Source organism: Patiria miniata, unplaced genomic scaffold (assembly GCF_015706575.1).
Source record: "Patiria miniata isolate m_02_andy unplaced genomic scaffold, ASM1570657v1 HiC_scaffold_13, whole genome shotgun sequence".
NCBI lineage: Eukaryota > Metazoa > Echinodermata > Asteroidea > Valvatida > Asterinidae > Patiria > Patiria miniata.
This window is the reverse complement of record NW_024037051.1, coordinates 2112528-2137804: the sequence shown is the minus strand read 5'-3', so window position 1 is coordinate 2137804 and position 25277 is coordinate 2112528. Positions and strand designations below refer to the sequence as shown.

The following is a 25277-nucleotide window of genomic DNA, read 5'->3' as shown; positions in this document are numbered from 1 at the left end:
ACTGTTTTCGAGACTACAGAAAAACACGCAAAGTACCTGGATACATGCACTGTTTGGCCGAGATGGCTAGGTTAGTGAAAAGTTGAAATTGTGTGCTTTATTTTGATACCAAATATAACTGCTTTTGACAAAAAGAAAGTGTTGTTACGACGTGTCAAACAAAAATCATAGTTTATAGCAACAAATGAGAGGGCCGATAGCTATTAGGTGTACATTCGATTTTTTAAAAAGGCCGAAAGAAATGGCAAGGTTCATTTGATACTGGATAATAGTCTACGCTTCATCTTCATGTACGCGTGTAAACGTATAGGCCTGAAAATTGTAAATAGCACGCGCGAACGTGCAATGAATGACTCATGAATATTAAGCAGGCCGGCTATCTCGAGCTCGACCAATCAGTGGGAATTGTGGAGTCACAAGGTCACCATGTCTGGGTTCCTTAATTGCTCTGGTTCTGGTCGTTACGCACAGGTCGGTACGGAAGCAACCTCGTCCCCAGGGTGTCGAGCAGTACGCGCCCACCACTACCTGCTCTCTCACCCTGGTATTGGATCATTTGCATGTGCAAGATTTTTGAACACGTATGCAAATTAGGAGAAGTCTGGTGCCAGCCTGTGCGTTACATTTGCGTTTGTTTTTGTATGCGGTGTCTGGGGTAAAAACAGAATCAATTCGTCGCAGCGCGAGGCATGGCGTGAGTTACGAAAACATGATTTTATTTTAATTAAACTGTAACGATCTTAACGAGACAACATACAGTATCACATTTCATATTAATATTAACAAACTGGAAAGGAAATGAATATTTTCGAGAAGGCGTGGACGAATGATCGCGAAAACACGTACTGCACGTTGTGAATAACAAGTACACGATATAAATCCATTTCTAGCCAATGGCGGTATCGACTTCGGAATCAGGATGCAGGAAGTTTCCTATCCAGGGTTTACTATTGGAAACAACGTTGGAAATAAAGCACTGGGGACGAGGTTGGTACGGAAGCGTATAATATATGTATAGGTCGGAGTGGTTGGCGCAGTGAACTAAATTTTAAAGTGGGCCTTCTACTTCTAGGTGCTCAATTCCCTTTTTAAAAGCTTTGACATTGGGAGCAGAGCGAATGTTGGGTGGTAGTAGGTTCCATTCCCTTGTAGTTCTTGGGTAGAGTGGATATTGATAGCACAGTTTGTTGAAATTTGGCGAGACAATGATGTAAGGATCGAAGTTCTGTCTTGTTGCATGATTGTTGTTACTCAGTATTGTGGACTTCCTTGCAGATTGTTGTGGGTGCAACCCTGCAATTAAATTCCCATAGACACTAGTGCTAAATGCCCATACTTCAAAATTCTTTTAAAAATACTCAAAACTCGCACAGGTATTCAAGCTGCACAGAAAAATGATGATCAACATGTCATCTTTCGTTTTCTTTTCATTTTTTGTGGGTTGACCATTGACTTTTTGAGATATTCTCACCCAAAGAAGACGACCCTATTTTCCCCAAGGCGGAAAAGTAGCCATCTTGAAAAACGATCCCTCCACAACATGGCAAAATAGCGCCACTTTCGAGCCCAATAGCATCCAAAATGTTCAGAATTGGAAGCCCCAAGTCTCTTCAATTCCCCAATTTTAAGGCGCTCAGAACTCTCTAATAATAATAAAGAATATTTTGAGGGTATATACTTTTATTCATGAGCTCGGCGGATGGATTTAGGCCTATTTACCGGTGTGCACCCTTGTCAGTCGTAGTCGGATCTGCGTAGTTCGAGGGTGTCCCACTGAGAAGACAGCATGCTGTTAACCCTGGATCTCCGCTTAATTGTAATCATTACATACGAAGCGCTAGCGCGGGGCTGCTCGCCGTTGTACCTTCTCCAAGTTCATCTTGTTGTTGTTGTTGAAGGGATCTCATGCGGTTCCACAATACATGTACATTTGTACTCCAGTTTGGGTCTTACTAATGACTTTGACGGATTTACTGCATTCGTGAAGATTTCTTTTAAGAAGGCCGAGCGTTCTGTTAGCTTTCCCAGTCACTTGATTTATGTGTGTGCGCTTTTACAATGTGCTTAAAAAGTTTTAATAATATGGCGACGATCTTTTCGCGTTATGAAAAATCGAAGTTGTTGAAAACATTAGGTGCACATCGAATTCTTAAAATATTTACATTACGTTCACGTAATAGATGATGGTTCATTCTTTCCTGTGATTACTCGTCGTTGTCGAATAAAAACGGAAATTTCATCACGTAATTTTTAGTCGATTTGTCTGTGAAATAATATTGTCAAAATCCATCTAATTCCTTTTTTTTTTTAGAAAAAATACTTTGACAGATCATGGAGCAAGGAAAACTTGCTCCATGGACAGATGTATATGATAGGTCTTTAACTACCTAAAACAGCTTTGTTTGTGTGGATCGGTTGTGGTCTGCCATGAAAATCGCGAATTTTCTGAAGCCCTTTTTACGGCCATCGTTCGCTGGCCTCGCGTTGCTGTCAGTTGTGTGGACGAGAAAATATCTAGAGCAGTTTCACGCGTGACACAGCAACTGACTGTGTGCGTGACACGGCCACTGACGGTCCGTGTGACTTCCACGGCAATACTGTTCGTCCGTGTACAGTGTGTCCGGGCCGGCGCGGGGCGTATCGCACAGCTTCCCCCGCCCCCCCCCCCCCCCCCCACCCCCCCCCAGACACGTTCCCCTGTGATTTTTTGTCAATTGTTCTACTATTGTAGTAATGATCATTAGTGCTACTTCAGACAGTCATTAACAAAGTAAGACACACTGAGCAATTTCATTTCGAGAAAAAATCCACACATTTTATTTTTATCGATAAAGTACATATGCAAACAATGCTCATAACATGAATAACATGAATGACTACATGTACAAGTACCTTCAATTGCTTGATTGTACATGCACTCTTAAATAACAGTGGATAAGCCATAAACAATGTGTGAACAGTGGAGAATGTTTTTTTTGGGGGGGGGGGGGACTTTTCATATTAACACCCCTATCTCTGAATATCCTATTTACAATTACAGTCAGCTCATTCATACAAAAAATACTGTACAGTCAATTTCAAATGAGGCCCTAAAACATGTAAAACAGGGAATAATAAACTGCTTTAAAATATTACATACATGTACATGACTGTATATCTACAAGATCTACAAAAGAAACAAATGGCCAATGGTTTGCAATACCGGTACATATAAGTGAACTCTTTGTGTGATTGAAGCAGATTTGCTGTTAAGGCTGTGCATCGGAACCGGGTACCCAAGTACCAAACTGCCCAAGTTGGGGACCGGTTCCAGATTATGGAATTCAGAACCGTAACAAGATTTACCAATGGAGTACCGAAGTGTGACGTCATTTAGAACCAGAAAGTGTAGTGCAAATGAATGGAGTACGCACACGTGTTGGTTCACAGGCTGAATCACGCGCTTAATGTCTTTTACACACATTTTGTGCGCGTGACGTTTTCACTTCGGTACTCCATTACAGTAATTAGTAACTTGTCAGATGATGTAAAAGAAAGGTTTGGATGTCATTTATGGGTTATTTTCAGAATGGAAACCAGGCCACATGGAAATGGAAAAACAAAGCAGATTCACGTTTTAAGACGTTTACGAAATTGCAATTTACATTGTAAAGTTCAAGAGCTCACTGTACACACTTGTAATTTCTGTATTGACGTGATACCTGTAGTATTTCATTAGGACTTCTATAAATAATCTGTACAGCAACTTCCGAGATATAAATTTTGGGGTTGGGTTTCCCAACAGGTACCCGGGTACCCGTTTTTTTTTCAATCGGGTACCGGGTTCCCGATTCCCATACCACCACTATGCAAACCCCTATTTTGCTGTTGATTCAGTTGATGAGCACAAAGGAAAATGGGGAAGAATTCCATACAAGGACATCACTAATTTTCCCCTGCAGTGTCTATCAGCCATCAGAAAGCGATAACATGCCCTAACAATTTAAATTTAGCAGCTAAAATATTGAAGCATTACCGAAAAAACTCTTGGAATTTTGCAGAACAGTCTCATAGGATTTGTGCACAGGGTGTCAAGTGATGTCCAGGTATGGAACCCTCTCTGAAAAGTGTTCACCATGCTTTAAAAATATCAAAATACATCATGAAGTTTGTTGAAGACTCGTGTCATTTCGCACGACATTTTGGGTATCACTTTACCCCAACCTTCCCAAATCCTCCCAAATCCTCTTTGCAAAATGGAGGGTTTTGCAGGATTGAGACTCCATGGCAAAAGTGTGCTGCTGATTTCGGAGGACGCACTGTGTCAAGGACTTGGGCCGGACCTTGTGTTGTTTATGCTTATCCTTGCATAAATTTAGGCCTACAATTATACTTGAAATCCTCCGCACTGCTCCAGGATGTCACTGGCTTTGCCTCAACATACATTGTAATGACAGTGATTGCCGGAGGATTTTGCAGCATTGAGGCAGTAGTCACTCCTCCAACGACCATATTCAAGAAAACAACGGAGCATTTTGTAGGATTGAGGCTGTATTCATTTTTACATGGAGGCAATTGGAGGATTTTGCAGGATTAAGGTTACATCCTAGCAAAACTGCCTAGGGAGATAGGGTTAAATTGACACCTCTTGAGCAAATGCTAGCAAACTATACACAGACTCAACAGCTTCAACAGCCTCAAGGGATGTTTCACATACCGGAGCCGGTAATTGTTTGTCCTTCCTCTTTGCCTTCTTGTCTGTCTTTTTCTTCTTGTGAATCTTTCCTTTAGTCAGGTCCTGGTTGTAGAGTTTCACTGCGGAGTACAACCTCTCGGACATGGTCCTGGCCGTCTGCTTCAGGCCCTCAAAGCTGGCGTCGTTCAAACCCTGCTGAGCCGGCGCGCTCTTCAACCACCTCCGTAAGCAGCGGTCGCTCGGCAAGGCGAACAGCTTGAGCTTGCGATAGAACCTGTAGGCCGCGGGGCTCTGGCAGAGCAGAGCGTAAGCCTTGCGTTTGTCACTATTCGTGTAGCGTCTACCCTTGGTTCGTTTTGTCCCGATTTGCAGCTGACTTTCAAAGAAATGCAGGGTGGTTTCGTCGAGGTATTTGGCCGATTCTTCGACGATGTCTTTAACCGTAACAGTGGGGTCTTTCGTTGTTTCAGCGCTGGCCTTTAAAACTTTGACCTTCTTTTTGAGTCGAAATATTTTGACCCGGTCTGTGGACTTTGCGAGATTGCACATTGTCGCAACCTCTGCAGTGTCTGGAGGGGCTTCTGTGAGTGTGAGCACTGAAAAGAGACAAGTCAAAACAAAATACAGAAGCGTTATAACGCCTCAATTGAGAAATAGCGATCATTTACGGAAAAAAAGGTAAAAAAAAAAAAAAAAAGGTGAAAACTTTCTAGTTGAAATTGCTCAGACATTTAGCCCAACCACCCTGAATCCTTCAAAATCCTCTTTGCCAAAGTGGAGTGATTTGGAGGATTGAGTTCACATGGCAAAAGTGCGTTACTGATTTTGTAGGATGCACTTTGTCAAGGTCTTGGGCTGGACCTTGTCTTGTTTTTGCTCAGCCATGCATATATTTTAGCCTGGATTATGCTTGAAATCCTCCGTACTGCTCCAGGATGTCACTGGCCAAGCCTCAACATATTGACAGTCACTGCCGCAGGATTTTGCAGGATTCAGGCAGTGGTCACCCCTCCACGGACCATATTCAAGAAATAATGGAGGAATTTGCTGGATTGAGGCTATATGCTATTTTTCGATGAGGCCAATTGGAGGATTGTGAAGGAATGGGCTACATCCTAGCAAAAAGGCCTGGAGAGTTAGGGTTAAGAATGAATGAGACTGGAAAATAGGGCAGTGCTTCGTAGCTGACTGAATTTATCACATGGGCAATTCCACGGTTACTCACGTTACATTTTTGACGTACTTTTGAGTTTCCTTGAGCTGTAATTACCTTACTGAAAAGGTTTAATAACTGTTATCCCCATGGTAGATGGAGTAGACATAGACCTACCTAAGCACCAAAGATGACATCCAGAAAAATGTGTTATGTATGATAAACAAGACGCACAAAATCGGTTACTCACATTACATTTTCGTAACGTGAGTAACCGAGTTTGTGCGTCTTGGTTATCATACACATTTTTCTGGATGTCATCTTTGGTGCTTAGGTAGGTCTAGGTCTACTCTATCTACCATGGGGATAACAGCTATTAAACCTTTTCAGTAAGGTAATTACAGCCCAAGGAAACTCAAAAGTACATCAAAAATGTAACGTGAGTAACCGTGGAATTGCCCACATGACAAATTCTGTTGTTTCTCTTTTCGAATGGAAAAAACATGATGAAAAGTAGGCACCGGTACTGTAAGTTCAGGTTTGTGAGGAAACATCACTTCGGGCAATGCTTAACCTCAGGGGCGTATGACATACATTGTAACCACTTCTATGACGTATTTCCAACAACAACAAAAACAGCTTTAAATCCCATGCATAATTTACTACATGTACATGTAGGAACCATACCCATCGTGGCAAACTCCAACACAATATGTGACCTACTGTGGCAAAATGAGGAATGTCTCCTAAAACCATGTTATGAGTAATCAACGCCTGAAGTTGCATGCACTAGAAATATCATGTCAAAATCGATATGTTTTTTTTTTCTTATTTTTGAGTAGCCAAGGAATCCAAGACTCACACTATGTATTTTTGTTCGGAAAAAAATACTCCCAAAAGCTGGAAACTGAAGAAAGTTTTCAACTGCCGTTGGAGGCGAAAATGCATATCGTCATCGACACCACGAAGTAACACTCTACCGTGTTAAACCATACTTTTTTCGATTTTCAGTTTTGGATTTTTAAACATTATTCATCAAGGCCTACCATTGCACAAAGTTTCAAAGCTTCAAGAGCTTTACTTTAATAATTACGCTAAGTATCCATGGCAACTTTTGCGCAAAAGTGACAATTTTTGTTTTCATGAAGTAACACTCAAGTTCCATTTACCATTGCAATGCATGGCGCGCACTCTGCTCATAAGTGAGCAAAAAGGTTTTCACGAAGTAACACTCTTCTTGTAATAAGTTGTATGAGCGCGCGCGCTGACCTGAAATTGCACTTTCCTCGTGTTGAATACATTGAAGAGTGTTACTTCGTGAAAACGAAAATTTACAGTTTCGCAGCCTTTTCAGTTTCACGAACTAACAATCATCTTTTTCCTCTTATTTCTTGTTTATTTAATAAACAAACGGGTGTAAAACAGCAGATTTAATAAATTCAATTCATCAAGTGTCCACAACAAGAAACCCAACTGAAAATACTCTGTCGTTTTGACGCAAAGTGTTGTTTTAGAAGGCGTTCCAACTTTAGTTGCCGTTTTCTCCGATTGCTAGTTTTTACTGGTATGTAGATGGGTGTTACTTCGTGGTGACGATATGTCTTTTTTCAAAGCTGTTTTTCTTGAAATGAGGTTGGTGAAGCTCGGCGGGACACTGTTGAAGTTCTTGTGGCATATCTTTGGCATAAATTAAGCTACATAAAACAATTTGGTATCAATAGAAAGCCAATGATTTGCGCTTTAACATGGTGTACGTAACTTGAAAAGTCAACAGGTGGGGGTTATTCCTCATTATGACATGGCAGGTCAGATATGGGAAACTACACAAACCCTTTTTCTGACTTTGATCCTGGAGGTGTGCCAACCCAATGTGAAAGACTGTCAGTTTAGGGGTACCGTACCCATCCTGACAGATTCCAACAAAACATGCCATTGGGGTTTGATGGGCTGGGGTAGGTTACTGGGTTAAGGCGGAGCAATTTGGTTTTTTTTTGTTAGGAAGATTTCCCATACCTGGATCAGTCTGTGAAGGCGTGGATTGTAATTGTACATCACACCTGCTGGCCTCACTGGTAGTGCTTGCCTCACTGGTAGTGCTTGCCTCACTGGTAGTGCTTGCTTCACTGGTAGTGCTTGCCTCAATGGTAGTGCTTGCCTCAATGGTCGTGCTTGCCTCACTGGTAGTGCCTGCCTCACTGGTAGTGCTTGCCTCACTGGTAGTGCTTGCCTCGGTAGTTTCTGTGGCCCTCGCATAGCTGTGGTCTGCTGGATCTTGTTCCGTATCCGGGCTCACGTCTAAATATTAAAGCGATGATAGTAAAGCGAGTTAGTAAAACATGCTCAACAAATGCTACACTATAGATCCTCAGCTAAGGCCATTCATAAATATATACAGTCGAGTCTCATTAATACAAACTCGTTCGGACCTAGCCAAATTGTTTGTTACATGTATATCGGAATTTTGTATTAAGAGGAACATCAGTCCCATTCATTGTGCACATAAATGCACAGTCGGGACCAAGGCCTTATGTTTGTTATAACCAGAATTTTGTATTAACTGAGTTTGTACTAACGAGAGTCGACTGTATGTGCTTGGTCAGTATTAATCTCTCTGTTTAAGACCGCTTGGAGTCTGGGTGCTGATAATTACCCGAGCCTTCGGCTCGGGTTATTATCAGCACCCAGACTCCAAGCGATCTGAAACAGAGTGATTAAAACCTCCCAAACACACATTTATTCCCTTATTTAAAAATTCTGACATCGACGGTGCTGATGTACGTGTACTGTAATAGACACACATTTCTCATCATACCTGAATCTTGCTCACATGTCTTTTCGGGGCTTCTTGTAGTAGTAGTAGTAGTAGTAGTAGTAGTAGGCCCAGTGCTTCCGGTACCAGCACCTCTTCTCGCTCGCTTTCGCTTCGGAGGCAAGTCCGAGACACTGAACACAGTGGGAACTGCATTCCACACCAGTCTTCCGGTGCACAGGATTTGACGTTTTTCAAAATGCTCGGAGCATATCCTGCAGTTTCTGTAGCGGTAGTCCGCTGGCCTGTCACGTAGGTCATCTCGCCCTGTTGATACCACCCACTTAGCAGATCTGCGACCACAAAAAAATGGGGTACAGGACACATTAATGTCACTGATATTGTATACAGTGGAACGTCGCTATACCTGATATCGCTGTACCGAACATTCGGCTATACTGAACTTCGTACTTGGCTTCCGATTCTTGTGAACAAAACATACATGTACCAAACATTGTTGTTAAAAAATGCTAACAGAAGAGCAACTAAGAGGTTATTATTTCCAGACATCTGTCTGTTTGTCTTTCCACGACATCGCACCAGATGAAAATTAAAACCACTAGCGCACCTGAAAGCAGTATGATACCCACATACACCGTGCACTCTGCACAAAGGCATGTATGCAGACGACCAGTGGGTAGAGCAATTTCGAAAATCTATTGTGATGACGGGACGCGCTTCATGGGTATTAATAATACGTACAGAAGACATGCATGACAGCTGTGGCAATGGACGTTTTCTGGAGAATCGCCACCAAAATCATCAACAAATTCCATATTGTAGTCTTTCTTGTTCTGTTTGAAGTCGTTTATTAGCTTCATGAATGACTGCTGCATGGTATGAGATATGGATTTTCCTAAATCCCAATCTGGGTTGGGATAATACTAGAAGAAAAATTGACCATTTTTGTAATACACTAGACGATATACGGTCCTGGCTTTCGGGCCTCTTAAGTTACGATCTACTTGCCGCTAACGTACAGATAGTAGTGCCTCCAGCTCTAAATGCGATAAGCACTGGAGCTGGAGTTACTCAAGCTATCTCAACATGACTCATGAGCTGTCGCGCAACTACAGTGGAACGCCGCTATAACGCACATTGTGGGATCCACCGAAAGTGTTTGTAATAACGATCGTTCGGTACAGCGAGTTTGAACCGCCGGTACCCTCTTTTGACCAATAGTGAACTGCCATTTCTGCACATTTCGCGGCCGCACGAGGAGTCGTCATGAAACTCAGAAAGGGGTGGTTTTCCCGTTTATTCCTTGAGGAAATAATAGCCATCTATCGCTCTTAACATTTAAACATGATATAGGCCTAACCATGGGTCGTTTGATGTTCGGGAATTAAAAGTGGCCCAAACAGTGTTTAATACATGAACAACCGGTAGAGTTTTTGTTAATCTGTTGACTTTTTCCAACAACAATGTTCGGTACGTTTTGTACATTAAAACCGGGAGCCAAAGATGATGTTCGGTATAGCCGAATGTTCGGTATAGCGGTGTTCGATATAGCGGCGTTCCACTGTATATTAAATAGCATTCCTCAAGTTTTAGGTTTTTAAATCGAATCATTCTTTTTATTAAAAACTTTGGCAACAGCTCAATTCCAACCTAAGTTATGGCTTCGATACGTAGATGATACATTCATCATATGGCCACATGGCCCGGACAAGCTTGATGGTTTCCTCCGCCATCTCAACCAACAACACCCGAGTATACAATTCACCATGGAAACTGAGACATCCGATTCATTGCCTTTCCTTGATGTACTCATTTCCAAACGGGCCGATGGTTTACTTGGACACTCTGTGTACAGGAAACCTACACATACAGACCGATACCTCAATGCTCATTCATTCCACCCACCATCAGTGAAAACCTCGGTGAACCGCACCCTACTTCGAAGGGCACATATCATCAGTGATGATGAACACCTACAATCCGAACTGAAGCACCTCAATAAAGTGCTAAGAGACAATGGGTACAGACCTAAGAATCACAGCCTCGCACCGGATTCGAGCATGTCTCAGACCCTGAACACACCCGATATGCCGGTTGCAGTCCTTCCGTATATTGGCCATGCATCACACAAGATCCAGCGAATCCTCCGTGAAGCCAATATTAAGGTCTACTACCGAACTCGCAATAAACTCGAAACGAAATTGTACACCCACAAAGACAAGCACAACCCGAGAAGTCAAGCAGGAGTTTACCGAATTCCTTGCTCATGTGGCAAAGTGTACACTGGCGAGACTGGCAGAGACCTCACTACCAGGCTTAAAGAACACATAGCTCACGGCCGCAGAGGGGAACTTGACAAATCGGCAATTGTCAAACACTCTGCTGATCTGGATCATGTTGTTGATTGGGAACAAGCGGAAATCATAGCCCCAGAGAAACACTGGTACACCCGTCGTATCGGAGAAGCTATTGAGATCCACAAACATGACACTGTCCCACAAGATATCGGCTACTTCATAAGCCACATATGGCATTCAGTTATTCCAAGTTGCAACACCCGTGGCTCACAGCCAACTGACACACCTGAGCGAGCAGGACACTCAGCGGGCATCCCTCAACACAATGCCCAAGGCTCACAGCCAACTGACACAGTTGAGCGAGCAGGACGCTCAGCGGGCATCCCTCAACACAATGCCCATGGCTCACAACCAACTGACACACCCGAGCGAGCAGGGCATGCCCAGCAAGCACTCCTAATCCTAACAAACCCTACTTAAGGAGTAGCATCTCCAACTATCTTCAGTCTCCTGACAATGACTAGAGCAGGCTAGTCGAAACGTTGAGACCAAAGACAAGTTCTTTTAGAACTTACAGCAGGACTGTTCTAAACGGAACAAAAAAAACTACTTAGCAAGTTGATAATAAGCAGGACAAGTTCTTCTCAGAACTAATATCTTCTAAGCAGTAGTTATTACCACATGGTGTTACCGGGCAAAACCGAAACGATACGTATAGGCCTAATACCCAAACGCGAGTTTAGACATTTCCTATACTGCCCCACACAAAATTGTCATTCAAACGATTGTTGCTCTGTTCCAAACAAGCCTTGTCAGCTTTAAATCACTCCTAGATACATAAGTATGGATACATTTTCATTTCATTTCATTAAAAAATGTAAACATATCTACTAAAACGCACCTCACTTCTTGCAAAAGCAGAAAAAAAATCAGGCGATCGTGTAGTGCACGGTGTAGTGTAGGGCCCCTGTTTTGTTTTGATCAAATTAGAGTCAAAAATGTTTTATATTGCTCAAAAATAACCTTTACAATCAAAAGCAACTTTTCTTCATTCTAATCTAATGACACCCATTTTCCAATTTTGAACAGTTTCTTTGGGTAGAAATCACGATTTTCCTGCGCGGTTTGTGCCTTGCGATTCAGCGCGCTGTGCATGCTCACTTTATTTTCAGGTTGCGTGTTGTCACTGTCATCGTCATTTTACCCCCAAATTTCCCTCAAAAAATCAATACCCTGCCCTATATCTATGAGTATGAGTCATACCTGTTTATTGAGAATGTCGCCAACTAGTTTGGTCGGTCTTATAATTTTAAAGTGGATTTTGTTACCTTATTATAGGAACCGGGGCCTACACTACACGATCGCCGTAAGTTGTTACAGAACATGCAGGAACGATGCATCAGCATACCATTTTCTCTGGTTTTGTACTATTACAAGCGTTAATTTGATGTTAATTTGATGCATCTTTTGAAAATTATAATTTTTGGGTAGGCCTATAAGGACCTGGCTTTCGTTTTTAATCCCTGGAAATAGTTTTAGAGGATTTTTTTTTAAAGGGAAATAGTCCGGGGACCATTGATGTGATAGTCTGTTTGACGTTGAATAATAATATTACGTCAGGGAACCAGACAATTCCGTAACGTATTTTGATCGCGCGATATTTTTATGGCAGTGGATATTTTGCCGGAGACGGCAAACCTTTAGTAAACGTTAGTTTGCCGGATATGCACTGAACATGCGCAGTTACTGTTTTTTTGTACTTAAACATTTTCCGGTGACAAATTTCAGTCTGGCTCCATGCCAATATTATCGTAGTAACCTCGTATTCACAAGATGGGATTCAGACCATTTTATAATTTCGGACTTTATTTCCCTTTTAAAAAAAATCCTCCGGACCCACAAATCTGAAAAAGAAAATGTAAGACTCTGCAATAAAATGTTTGAGACATGTTAAAATAATAAAAGAAGAATATTCTTATTTATTTGGGGATGGGAAAAAAATCTTAAAAATGTGGCGGGGATCGGTTTCGAACTCGAGTCTTCCGCAGTAGAGCTTTTGCTTAAGCCTTAACCACTACACCAAACGTGCTACACAACTTTTAGTGGGAATTTAATACATCTTATAATTCAGCCCTATCTTAAAGAGTACAGCGCCCTCTGTTGATATGGATTGTCGCCGGCAAATCTTTAGTGAACGTTAGTTTGCCGTCATTACCTCCGGCAAAATATCCACTATCTATTGGCATTTTATTTTTATTGTTTAGCTTCGCCTTACCTCTCACTGTCTTTTGGAAAACGGTAGAAAGAGTTATGTGGTGTTTTCTTCGGATTATTGGTGCAATTAGGTGCGGAGCACCAAACCTTCGCTCTTTTCTCCGGCATAGTCATGATTGTGCACTTACGACAACAAATCTTCAAACTTCGGTACTCCAGACATGTAGTATAGCGCCACCAAGCGGCCTTGGAAATAAGACAGGCCCCAATCTGATCCAAATTTCCTACCATCATCATTCGCTTTACGGGAGTCTGGGTAGCAAACTATTAATAATTGACCTTGGGAAGTTGGAAAGTCCCACGTGTGTACATATACGTGTTGTTTGACCAGGCTGATCTTGGCACGAAAATCGGGCCGGATTTTCGGCTGGCCGGATTTTTGGCTAGGCACTATTTTTACGGCGGCGCACCGCCGTGAGGATTAATTGCCACTACGGTGGCCCTAAACAGTCATTGCAAATGCACATTAGGAGAAAACGAATTATAAAGGAAGTTCAACTTCTTATCACGGTGGATTACCTTAAATAACTGAAAATGTTGTTTATTCGACTCTAAAGTAAATCGTAATGAAGACTGTGGCAATTGTTTTTCACAATCGGGAATGTTAATGTTATAAATGTTAACGTTACTGAACTAAGGTTCTGCCTTATAGCCGATGAGAGGGCGCTATATCCGCCAGACTACTCCTTGAGTAGTGTTGCGTTGCGGGAAGGACCGGGTCCCATGCATGAGTCCCGGGGGGGGGGGGGTTGCCTGATTTCATATCTTTCTTTCCTGTTTTTGCAAAACTTTCCATTTTTTTCATAGAAATTAATACTCATAAGGCCTGGCCGTGATCATCTTTTCCCAAAATACATGGTTGTTTAGTGCCCTCTACGATACTTTTATGACACGTACGTACACAGGTATTATAATAATTGTAAAATGATTTTGTACCCTCCTAAATGCCGGAAATTTCCCGTTCCAATTGCTTACACGGGTTCAGGGACATCCAAAGTGTATTCTATTCGCGCCCGGAATAAATCGGTATTGAAACAGAGTCAGCCCGATTGAATTAATCCAACGATTGATAATTAACGTACAAAACAGCCGTTTTCCAAAGAAAATACGGATATCCCATTTTGAAATGATTTTGTACCATCCTAAATGTCCGAAATGTCCCGTTCCAATTGCATACACGGGTTAAGGGACATCCAAAATGTATTCTATTCGCGCCCCGAATAAACCAGTATTGAAACAGAGTCAGCCCAATGAAATTAATCCGACAATTAATAATTACGATACAAAAGACCGGTTTTCCAAAGAAAATACGGATGTCCCATTTTGAAATGATTTTGTACCATCCTAAATGTCCGAAATGGCCCGTTCCAATTGCATACACGGGTTAAGGGACATCCCAAGTGTATTCTATTTTGCGCCCCGAATAAATCAGTATTGAAACAGAGTCATCCCAATTAAATTAATCCAACGATTGATAATTACGAAACAAAACAGCCGTTTTCCAAAGAAAATACGGATATCCCATTTTGAAATGATTTTGTACCATCCTAAATGTCCGAAATGTCCCGTTCCAATTGCATACACGGGTTAAGGGACATCCAAAGTGTTTTCTATTTGCGCCCGGAATAAATCAGTATTGAAACAGAGTCATCCCAATTAAATTAATCAGACGATTGATAATTAACGTACAAAACATTCGTTTTCCAAAGAAAATACGGATATCCCATTTTGAAATGATTTTGTACCATCCTAAATGTCGGAAATGTCCCGTTCCAATTGCATACACGGGTTAAGGGACTCTCAAAGTGTATTCTATTCGCGCTTGGAATAAATCGGTATTGAAACAGAGTCAGCCCAATTAAATTAATCCGACGATTGATAATTAACGAACAAAACATTCGTTTTCCAAAGAAAATACGGGTATCCCATTTTGAAATGATTTTGTACCATCCTAAATGTCGGAAATGTCCCGTTCCAATTGCATACACGGGTTAAGGGACTCTCAAAGTGTATTCTATTCGCGCTTGGAATAAATCGGTATTGAAACAGAGTCAGCCCAATAAAATTAATCCGACGATTGATAATTAACGAACAAAACATTCGTTTTCCAAAGAAAATACGGATATCCCATTTTGAAATGATTTTGTACCATCCTAAATGTCCGAAATGTCCCGTTCCAATTACATACACGGGTTAAGGGACATCCAAAGTGTTTTCTATTTGCGCCCAAAATAAATCAGTATTGAAACAGAGTCAGCCCAATTAAATTAATCCGACGATTGATAATTAACGTACAAAACATTCGTCTTCGAAAGAAAATACGGATATCCCATTTTGAAATGATTTTGTACCATCCTAAATGTCCGAATTGTGCCGTTCCAATGGCATACAGGGGTTAAGGGACATCCAAAGTGTATTCTATTTGCGCCCCGAATAAATCGGTATTGAAACAGAGTCAGCCCAATTAAATTAATCCGACAATTGATAATTAACTTGCAAAACAGTCGTTTTCAAACGAAAATACGGGTATCCCATTTTGAAATGATTTTGTATTATCGTAAATGTCCGAAATGTCCCGTTCCAATTGCATACATGGGTTAAGGGACTCTCAAAGTGTATTCTATTTGCGCCCAAAATAAATCAGTATTGAAACAGAGTCAGCCCAATTAAATTAATCCGACGATTGATAATTAACGTACAAAACATTCGTCTTCGAAAGAAAATACGGATATCCCATTTTGAAATGATTTTGTACCATCCTAAATGTCCGAATTGTGCCGTTCCAATGGCATACACGGGTTAAGGGACATCCAAAGTGTATTCTATTTGCGCCCCGAATAAATCGGTATTGAAACAGAGTCAGCCCAATTAAATTAATCCGACGATTGATAATTAACTTGCAAAACAGTCGTTTTCAAACGAAAATACGGGTATCCCATTTTGAAATGATTTTGTATTATCGTAAATGTCCGAAATGTCCCGTTCCAATTGCATACATGGGTTAAGGGACTCTCAAAGTGTATTCTATTTGCGCCCCAATAAATCAGTATTTAAACAGAGTCAGCCCAATTAAATTAATCCGACGATTGATAATTAACTTACAAAACAGTCGTTTTCCAACGAAAATACGGGTATCCCATTTTGAAATGATTTTGTACCATCGTAAATGTCCGAAATGTCCCGTTCCAATTGCATACATGGGTTAAGGGACTCTCAAAGCGTATTCTATTTGCGCCCAGAATAAATCAGTATTGAAACAGAGTCAGCCCAATCAAATTAATCCGACGATTGATAATTACGATACAAAACAGCCGTTTTCCAACGAAAATACGGATATCCCATTTTGAAATGATTTTGTACCATCCTAAATGTCCGCAATGTCCCGTTCCAATTACACACACGGGTTAAGGGACATCCAAAATATATTCTATTTGCGCCCCGAATAAATCCGAACTGAAACAGTGTCAGCTCAATTAAATTAATCCGACGGTTGATAATTACGAAACAAATCAGCCGTTTTCCAAGGAAAATGCAGATATCCCATTTTGAAATGATTTCTGTACCATCCTAAATGTCCGAAATGTCCCGTTCCAATTACATACACGGGTTGAGGGACATCCAAAATGGATTCTATTCGCGCCCCGAATAAATTGGTATTGAAACTGAGTCAGCCCAGTTAAATTAATCCGACGATTGACAAATAATGTACAAAACAGCAGTTTTCCAAAGAAAATACGGATATCCCATTTTGAAATGATTTTGTACCATCCTAAATGTCTGTAATGTCCCGTTCCAATGGCGTACACGGGTTAAAGGACATCCAAAGTGTATTCTATTTGCGCCCCGAATAAATTGGTATTGAAACAGTGTCAACCCAGTTAAATTAATCCGACGATTGAATAACCTGGGCAGTTCTGCACAAACTATACCTTGTTCGGAAGCTTGTGATGAGGCCCACAAGCTGGCAAAAGGACAAGTCCTGAAACCCAGCAGTTGCGGAGAAAATTCAAGATTTAGCGCATCAATTCCAGTAGTACCCCTATGTGCAGTCAGTCTATACAGCAATGCCTGCAAGCGCCCGCGACACGAACTTCGTATATCGCGGTCTAAAGGTACCTTAACCTGGGCAGTTCTGTACAAACTATACCTTGTTCGGGAGGTTGTGATGACTCCAACAAGCTGGCAAAAGGACAGGTCCTGAAACACAGCAGTTGCGGAGAAAATTTAAGATTTAGCGCATCAATGCCAGTAGTACCCCTATGTGCAGTCAGTCTATACAGCAATACCTGCAAGCGCCCGCGACACGAACTTCGTATATCGCGGTTTAAAGGTACCTTTACCTATGCAGTTCTGCACAAACTATACCTTGTTCGGAAGCTTGTAATGAGGCCCACAAGCAAGCAAAAGAACAAGTCCTGAAACCCAGCAGTTGCGGAGAAAATTTAAGATTTAGCGCATCAATGCCAGTAGTACCCCTATGTGCAGTTAGTCTATACAGCAATGCCTGCAAGCGCCCGCGACACGAACTTCGTATATTGCGGCCTAACGGTACCTTAACCTGGGAAGTTCTGCACAAACTATACCTTGTTCGGAAGCTTGTGATAAGGCCAACAGGCTGGCAAAAGGACACGTCTTGAAACCAAGTGGTTGCGGAGACAATTCAAGATATAGCGCATCAATGCCAGTAGTACCCTATGTGCAGTTAGTCTAACAGCAATGCCTGCAAGCGCCCGCGACACGAACTTCGTATATCGCCGTCTAAAGGTACCTTAACCTGAGAAGTTCTGCACAAACTATACCTTGTTCGGAAGCTTATGATAAGGCCAACAAGCTGGCAAATAGGCACGTCTTGAAACCAAGTGGTTGAGGAGAAAATTTAAGATATAGCGCATCAATGCCAGTAGTACCCCTATGTGCAGTCAGTCTAACAGCAATGCCTGCAAGCGCCCGCGACACGAACTTCGTATATCGCGGTCTAAAGGTACCTTAACCTGGGAAGTTCTGCACCAACTATACCTTGTTCGGAAGCTTGTGATGAGGCCCACAAGCTGGCAAAAGGACAGGTCCTGAATCTGAGCAGTTGCGGAGAAAATTCAAGATTTAGCGCATCAATGCCAGTAGTACCCCTATGTGCAGTCAGTCAATACAGCAATACCCGCAAGCGCCCGCGACACGAACTTCGTATATAGCGGTCTAAAGGTACCTTTACCTGGGTATTTCTGCACAAACTATACCTTGTTCGGAGGCTTGTGATGAGGCCCACAAGCTGCAAAATGACAGGTCCTGAAACCCAGCAGTTGCGGAGAAAATTTAAGATTTAGCGCATCAATGCCAGTAGTACCCCTATGTGCAGTCAGTATATACAGCAATACCTGCAAGCGCCCGCGACACGAACTTCGTATATCGCGGTTTAAAGGTACCTTTACCTGTGCAGTTCTGCACAAACTATACCTTGTTCGGAAGCTTGTGATGAGGCCCACAAGCTGGCAAAAGGACAGGTCCTGAAACGCAGCAGTTGCGGAGAAAATTCAAGATTTAGCGCATCAATGCCAGTAGTACCCCTATGTGCAGTCAGTCTATACAGCAATACCTGCAAGCGCCCGCGACACGAACTTCGTAAATCGCGGTCTAAAGGTACCTTAACCTGGGCAGTTCTGCACAAACTCTACCTTGTTCGGAAGCTTGTGATGAGGCCCACAAGCTGGCAAAAGGACAGGTCCTGAAACGCAGCAGTTGCGGAGAAAATTCAAGATTTAGCGCATCAATGCCAGTAGTACCCCTAAGTGGAGTCAGTCCATACAGCAATGCCTGCAAGCGCCCGCGATACGAACTTCGTAATTATACCTTGTTCGGAAGCTTTTGATGAGGCCCACATGCTGGCCAAAGGACAGGTCCTGAAACCCAGCAGTTGCGGAGAAAATTCAAGATTTAGCGCATGAATGCCAGTAGTACCCATATATGCAGTCAGTCTATGCAGCAAAGCCTGCAAGCGCCCGCGACACGAACTTCGTGTATTGCGGTCTAAAGGTACCTTAACCTGGGCAGTTCTGCACAAACTATACCTTGTTCGGAAGCTTGTGATGAGGCCCACAAGCTGGGAAAAGGACAGGTCCTGAAACCCAGCAGTTGCAGAGAAAATTTAAGATTTAGCGCATCAGTGCCAGTAGTACCCCTATGTGCAGTCAGTCTATACAGCAATACCTGCAAGCTCCAGCGACACGAACTTCGTATATCGCGGTTTAAAGGTACCTTTACCTGGGCAGTTCTGCACAAACTATACCTTGTTCGGAAGCTTGTGATGAGGCCCACAAGCTGGCAAAAGGACAGGTCCTGAAACTCAGCAATTGCGGAGAAAATACAAGATTTAACGCATCAATGCCAGTAGTACCCCTATGTGCAGTCAGTCTATACAGCAATACCTGCAAGCGCCCGCGACACGAACTTCGTATATCGCGGTTTAAAGGTACCTTTCCTATGCAGTTCTGCACAAACTATACCTTGTTCGGAAGCTTGTGATGAGGCCCACAAGCTGGCAAAAGGACAGGTCCTGAAACGCAGCAGTTGCGGAGAAAATTCAAGATTTAGTGCATCAATGCCAGTAGTACCCCTATGTGCAGTCAGTCTATACAGTAATACCTGCAAGCGCCCGCGACACGAACTTCGTATATCGCTGTCTAAAGGTACCTTAACCTGGGCAGTTCTGCACAAACTATACCTTGTTCGGAAGCTTGTGATGAGGCCCACAAGCTGGCAAAAGGACAGGTCCTGAAACGCAGCAGTTGCGGAGAAAATTTAAGATTTAGCGCATCAATGACAGTAGTACACCTATGTGCAGACAGTCTATACAGCAATACCTGCAAGCGCCCGCGACACGAAATTCGTATATCGCGGTCTAAAGGTACCTTTACCTGGGCAGTTCTGCACAAACTATACCTTGTTCGGAAGCTTGTGATGAGGTTCACAAGCTGGCAAAAGGACAGGTCCTGAATCCCAGCAGTTGCGGAGAAAATTCAAGATTTAGCGCATCAATGCCAGTAGTACCCCTATGTGCAGTCAGTCTATACAGCAATACCTGCAAGCGCCCGCGACACGAACTTCGTATATCGCGGTCTAAAGGTACCTTAACATGGGTATTTCTGCACAAACTATACCTTGTTCGGAAGCTTGTGATGAGGCCCACAAGCTGACAAAAGGACAGGTCCTGAAACCCAGCAGTTGCGAAGAAAATTAAGATTTAGCGCATCAATGCCAGTAGTACCCCTATGTGCAGTCAGTCTATACAGCAATGCCTGCAAGCGCCCGCGACACGAACTTCGTATATGGCGGTTTAAAGGTACCTTTACCTATGCAGTTCTGCACAAACTATACCTTGTTCGGAAGCTTGTGATGAGGCCCACAAGCTGGCAAAAGGACAGGTCCTGAAACGCAGCAGTTGCGGAGAAAATTCAAGATTTAGCGCATCAATGCCAGTAGTACCCCTATGTGCAGTCAGTCTATACAGTAATACCTGCAAGCGCCCGCGACACGAACTTCGTATATCGCGGTCTAAAGGTACCTTAACCTGGGCAGTTCTGCACAAACTATACCTTGTTCGGAAGCTTGTGATGAGGCCCACAAGCTGGCAAAAGGACAGGTCCTGAAACGCAGCAGTTGCGGAGAAAATTTAAGATTTAGCGCATCAATGCCAGTAGTACACCTATGTGCAGACAGTCTATACAGCAATACCTGCAAGCGCCCGCGACACGAAATTCGTATATCGCGGTCTAAAGGTACCTTTACCTGGGCAGTTCTGCACAAACTATACCTTGTTCGGAAGCTTGTGATGAGGCCCACAAGCTGGCAAAAGGACAGGTCCTGAATCCCAGCAGTTGCGGAGAAAATTCAAGATTTAGCGCATCAATGCCAGTAGTACCCCTATGTGCAGTCAGTCTATACAGCAATACCTGCAAGCGCCCGCGACACGAACTTCGTATATCGCGGTCTAAAGGTACCTTAACATGGGTATTTCTGCACAAACTATACCTTGTTCGGAAGCTTGTGATGAGGCCCACAAGCTGGCAAAAGGACAGGTCCTGAAACCCAGCAGTTGCGGAGAAAATTTAAGATTTAGCGCATCAATGCCAGTAGTACCCCTATGTGCAGTCAGTCTATACAGCAAAACCTGCAAGCGCCCGCGACACGAACTTCGTATATCGCGGTTTAAAGGTACCTTTACCTGGGCAGTTCTGCACAAACTATACCTTGTTCGGAAGCTTGTGATGAGGCCCACAAGCTGGCAAAAGGACAGGTCCTGAAACGCAGCAGTTCCGGAGAAAATTAAGATTTAGCGCATCAATGCCAGTAGTACCCCTATGTGCAGTCAGTCTATACAGCAATACCTGCAAGCGCCCGCGACACGAACTTCGTAAATCGCGGTCTAAAGGTACCTTAACCTGGGCAGTTCTGCACAAACTCTACCTTGTTCGGAAGCTTGTGATGAGGCCCACAAGCTGGCAAAAGGACAGGTCCTGAAACGCAGCAGTTGCGGAGAAAATTCAAGATTTAGCGCATCAATGCCAGTAGTACCCCTAAGTGGAGTCAGTCTATACAGCAATGCCTGCAAGCGCCCGCGATACGGACTTCGTAATTATACCTTGTTCGGAAGCTTTTGATGAGGCCCACATGCTGGCCAAAGGACAGGTCCTGAAACCCAGCAGTTGCGGAGAAAATTCAAGATTTAGCGCATGAATGCCAGTAGTACCCCTATATGCAGTCAGTCTATGCAGCAAAGCCTGCAAGCGCCCGCGACACGAACTTCGTGTATTGCGGTCTAAAGGTACCTTAACCTGGGCAGTTCTGCACAAACTATACCTTGTTCGGAAGCTTGTGATGAGGCCCACAAGCTGGAAAAGGACAGGTCCTGAAACCCAGCAGTTGCAGAGAAAATTTAAGATTTAGCGCATCAATGCCAGTAGTACCCCTATGTGCAGTCAGTCTATACAGCAATACCTGCAAGCGCCCGCGACACGAACTTCGTATATCGCGGTTTAAAGGTACCTTTACCTGGGCAGTTCTGCACAAACTATACCTTGTTCGGAAGCTTGTGATGAGGCCCACAAGCTGGCAAAAGGACAGGTCCTGAAACTCAGCAGTTGCGGAGAAAATTCAAGATTTAGCGCATCAATGCCAGTAGTACCCCTATGTGCAGTCAGTCTATACAGCAATACCTGCAAGCGCCCGCGACACGAACTTCGTATATCGCGGTTTAAAGGTACCTTACCTGGGCAGTTCTGCACAAACTATACCTTGTTCGGAAGCTTGTGATGAGGCCCACAAGCTGGCAAAAGGACAGGTCCTGAAACCCAGCAGTTGCGGAGAAAATTTAAGATTTAGCGCATCAATGCCAGTAGTACCCCTATGTGCAGTCAGTCTATACAGCAATACCCGCAAGCGCCCGCGACACGAACTTCGTATATAGCGGTCTAAAGGTACCTTTACATGGGTATTTCTGCACAAACTATACCTTGTTCGGAGGCTTGTGATGAGGCCCACAAACTGGCAAAAGGACAGGTCCTGAACACCAGCAGTTGCGGAGAAAATTTAAGATTTAGCGCATCAATGCCAGTAGTACCCCTATGTGCAGTCAGTCTATACAGCAATACCTGCAAGCGCCCGCGACACGAACTTCGTATATCGCGGTTTAAAGGTACCTTTACCTGGGCAGTTCTGCACAAACTATACCTTGTTCGGAAGCTTGTGATGAGGCCCACAAGCTGGCAAAAGGACAGGTCCTGAAACGCAGCAGTTGCGGAGAAAATTCAAGATTTAGCGCATCAATGCCAGTAGTACCCCTATGTGCAGTCAGTCTATACAGCAATACCTGCAAGCGCCCGCGACACGAACTTCGTATATCGCGGTCTAAAGGTACCTTAACCTGGGCAGTTCTGCACAAACTATACCTTGTTCGGAAGCTTGTGATGAGGCCCACAAGCTGGCAAAAGGACAGGTCCTGAAACGCAGCAGTTGCGGAGAAAATTCAAGATTTAGCGCATCAATGCCAGTAGTACCCCTATGTGCAGTCATTCCATACAGCAATGCCTGCAAGCGCCCGCGATACGAACTTCGTAATTATACCTTGTTCGGAAGCTTTTGATGAGGCCCACAAGCTGGCAAAAGGACAGGTCCTGAAACCCAGCAGTTGCGGAGAAAATTCAAGATTTAGCGCATCAATGCCAGTAGTACCCCTATGTGCAGTCAGTCTATACAGCAATGCCTGCAAGCGCCCGCGACACGAACTTCGTATATCGCGGTCTAAAGGTACCTTAACCTGGGCAGTTCTGCACAAACTATACCTTGTTCGGAAGCTTGTGATGAGGCCCACAAGCTGGCAAAAGGACAGGTCCTGAAACCCAGCAGTTGCGGAGAAAATTTAAGATTTAGCGCATCAATGCCAGTAGTACCCCTATGTGCAGTCAGTCTATACAGCAATACCTGCAAGCGCCCGCGACACGAACTTCGTATATCGCGGTTTAAAGGTACCTTTACCTGGGCAGTTCTGCACAAACTATACCTTGTTCGGAAGCTTGTGATGAGGCCCACAAGCTGGCAAAAGGACAGGTCCTGAAACGCAGCAGTTGCGGAGAAAATTCAAGATTTAGCGCATCAATGACAGTAGTACACCTATGTGCAGACAGTCTATACAGCAATACCTGCAAGCGCCCGCGACACGAACTTCGTATATCGCGGTCTAAAGGTACCTTACCTGGGCAGTTCTGCACAAACTATACCTTGTTCGGAAGCTTGTGATGAGGCCCACAAGCTGGCAAAAGGACAGGTCCTGAATCCCAGCAGTTGCGGAGAAAATTCAAGATTTAGCGCATCAATGCCAGTAGTACCCCTATGTGCAGTCAGTCTATACAGCAATACCTGCAAGCGCCCGCGACACGAACTTCGTATATCGCGGTCTAAAGGTACCTTAACCTGGGCAGTTCTGCACAAACTATACCTTGTTCGGAAGCTTGTGATGAGGCCCACAAGCTGGCAAAAGGACAGGTCCTGAAACCCAGCAGTTGCGGAGAAAATTTAAGATTTAGCGCATCAATGCCAGTAGTACCCCTATGTGCAGTCAGTCTATACAGCAAAACCTGCAAGCGCCCGCGACACGAACTTCGTATATCGCGTTTAAAGGTATCTTTACCTGTGCAGTTCTGCACAAACTATACCTTGTTCGGAAGCTTGTAATGCGGCCCACAAGCTGGCAAAAGGACAGGTCCTGAAACCCAGCAGTTGCGGAGAAAATTTAAGATTTAGCGCATCAATGCCAGTAGTACCCCTATGTGCAGTCAGTCTATACAGCAATACCTGCAAGCGCCCGCGACACGAATTCGTATATCGCGGTTTAAAGGTACCTTTACCTGGGCAGTTCTGCACAAACTATACCTTGTTCGGAAGCTTGTGATGAGGCCAACAAGCTGGCAAAAGGACAGGTCCTGAAACCCAGCAGTTGCAGAGAAAATTTAAGATTTAGCGCATCAATGCCAGTAGTACCCCTATGTGCAGTCAGTCTAACAGCCATGCCTGCAAGCGCCCGCGACACGAACTTCGTATATCGCGGCCTAACGGTACCTTAACCTTGGAAGTTCTGCACAAACTATACCTTGTTCGGAAGCTTGTGATCAGGCCAACAAGCTGGCAAAAGGACAGGTCTTGAAACCCAGTGGTTGCGGAGAAAATTTAAGATATAGCGCATCAATGCCAGTAGTACCCCTATGTGCAGTCAGTCTAACAGCCATGCCTGCAAGCGCCCGCGACACGAACTTCGTATATCGCGGCCTAACGGTACCTTAACCTGGGAAGTTCTGCACAAACTATACCTTTTCGGAAGCTTGAGATCAGGCCAACAAGCTGGCAAAAGGACAGGTCTTGAAACCCAGTACTTGCGGAGAAAATTCAAGATATAGCGCATCAATGCCAGTAGTACCCCTATGTGCAGTCAGTCTAACAGCCATGCCTGCAAGCGCCCGCGACACGAACTTCGTATATCGCGGTCTAACGGTACCTTAACCTGGGAAGTTCTGCACAAACTATACCTTGTTCGGAAGCTTGTGATCAGGCCAACAAGCTGGCAAA

General features: G+C 43.6%; 1 protein-coding gene across 2 annotated transcripts; it reads right to left on the bottom strand.

Moving 5' to 3' along the window:
- Positions 1-4391: 4391 nt before the first annotated feature.
- On the bottom strand, positions 4392-13548 carry LOC119719616 (THAP domain-containing protein 11-like). Of its 2 annotated transcripts, none has more exons than XM_038189114.1 (4): positions 13171-13548; positions 8641-8930; positions 7842-8123; positions 4392-5271 (listed from the first exon to the last, which is right to left on the bottom strand). In XM_038189114.1, exons 1-4 carry the CDS (start codon positions 13404-13406, stop codon positions 4613-4615), a joined length of 1467 nt encoding a protein of 488 aa, XP_038045042.1. In that variant the 5' UTR covers positions 13407-13548; the 3' UTR covers positions 4392-4612. The 2 variants fall into 2 exon arrangements, with proteins under 2 accessions (XP_038045042.1, XP_038045050.1); XM_038189122.1 differs by lacking the exon at positions 13171-13548 and adding an exon at positions 10851-11212.
- Positions 13549-25277: the final 11729 nt, after the last annotated feature.

Coding starts and splice junctions, on each gene's coding strand:
- LOC119719616 (XM_038189114.1), bottom strand. CDS start 13,406: ATGATGATGGTAGGAAATTTGGATCAGATTGGGGCCTGTCTTATTTCC. Junction 8,931..13,170: donor TTTCCAAAAGACAGTGAGAG/GTAAGGCGAAGC, acceptor TTGTGGTCGCAG/ATCTGCTAAGTGGGTGGTAT. Junction 8,124..8,640: donor GACATGTGAGCAAGATTCAG/GTATGATGAGAA, acceptor TTTAATATTTAG/ACGTGAGCCCGGATACGGAA.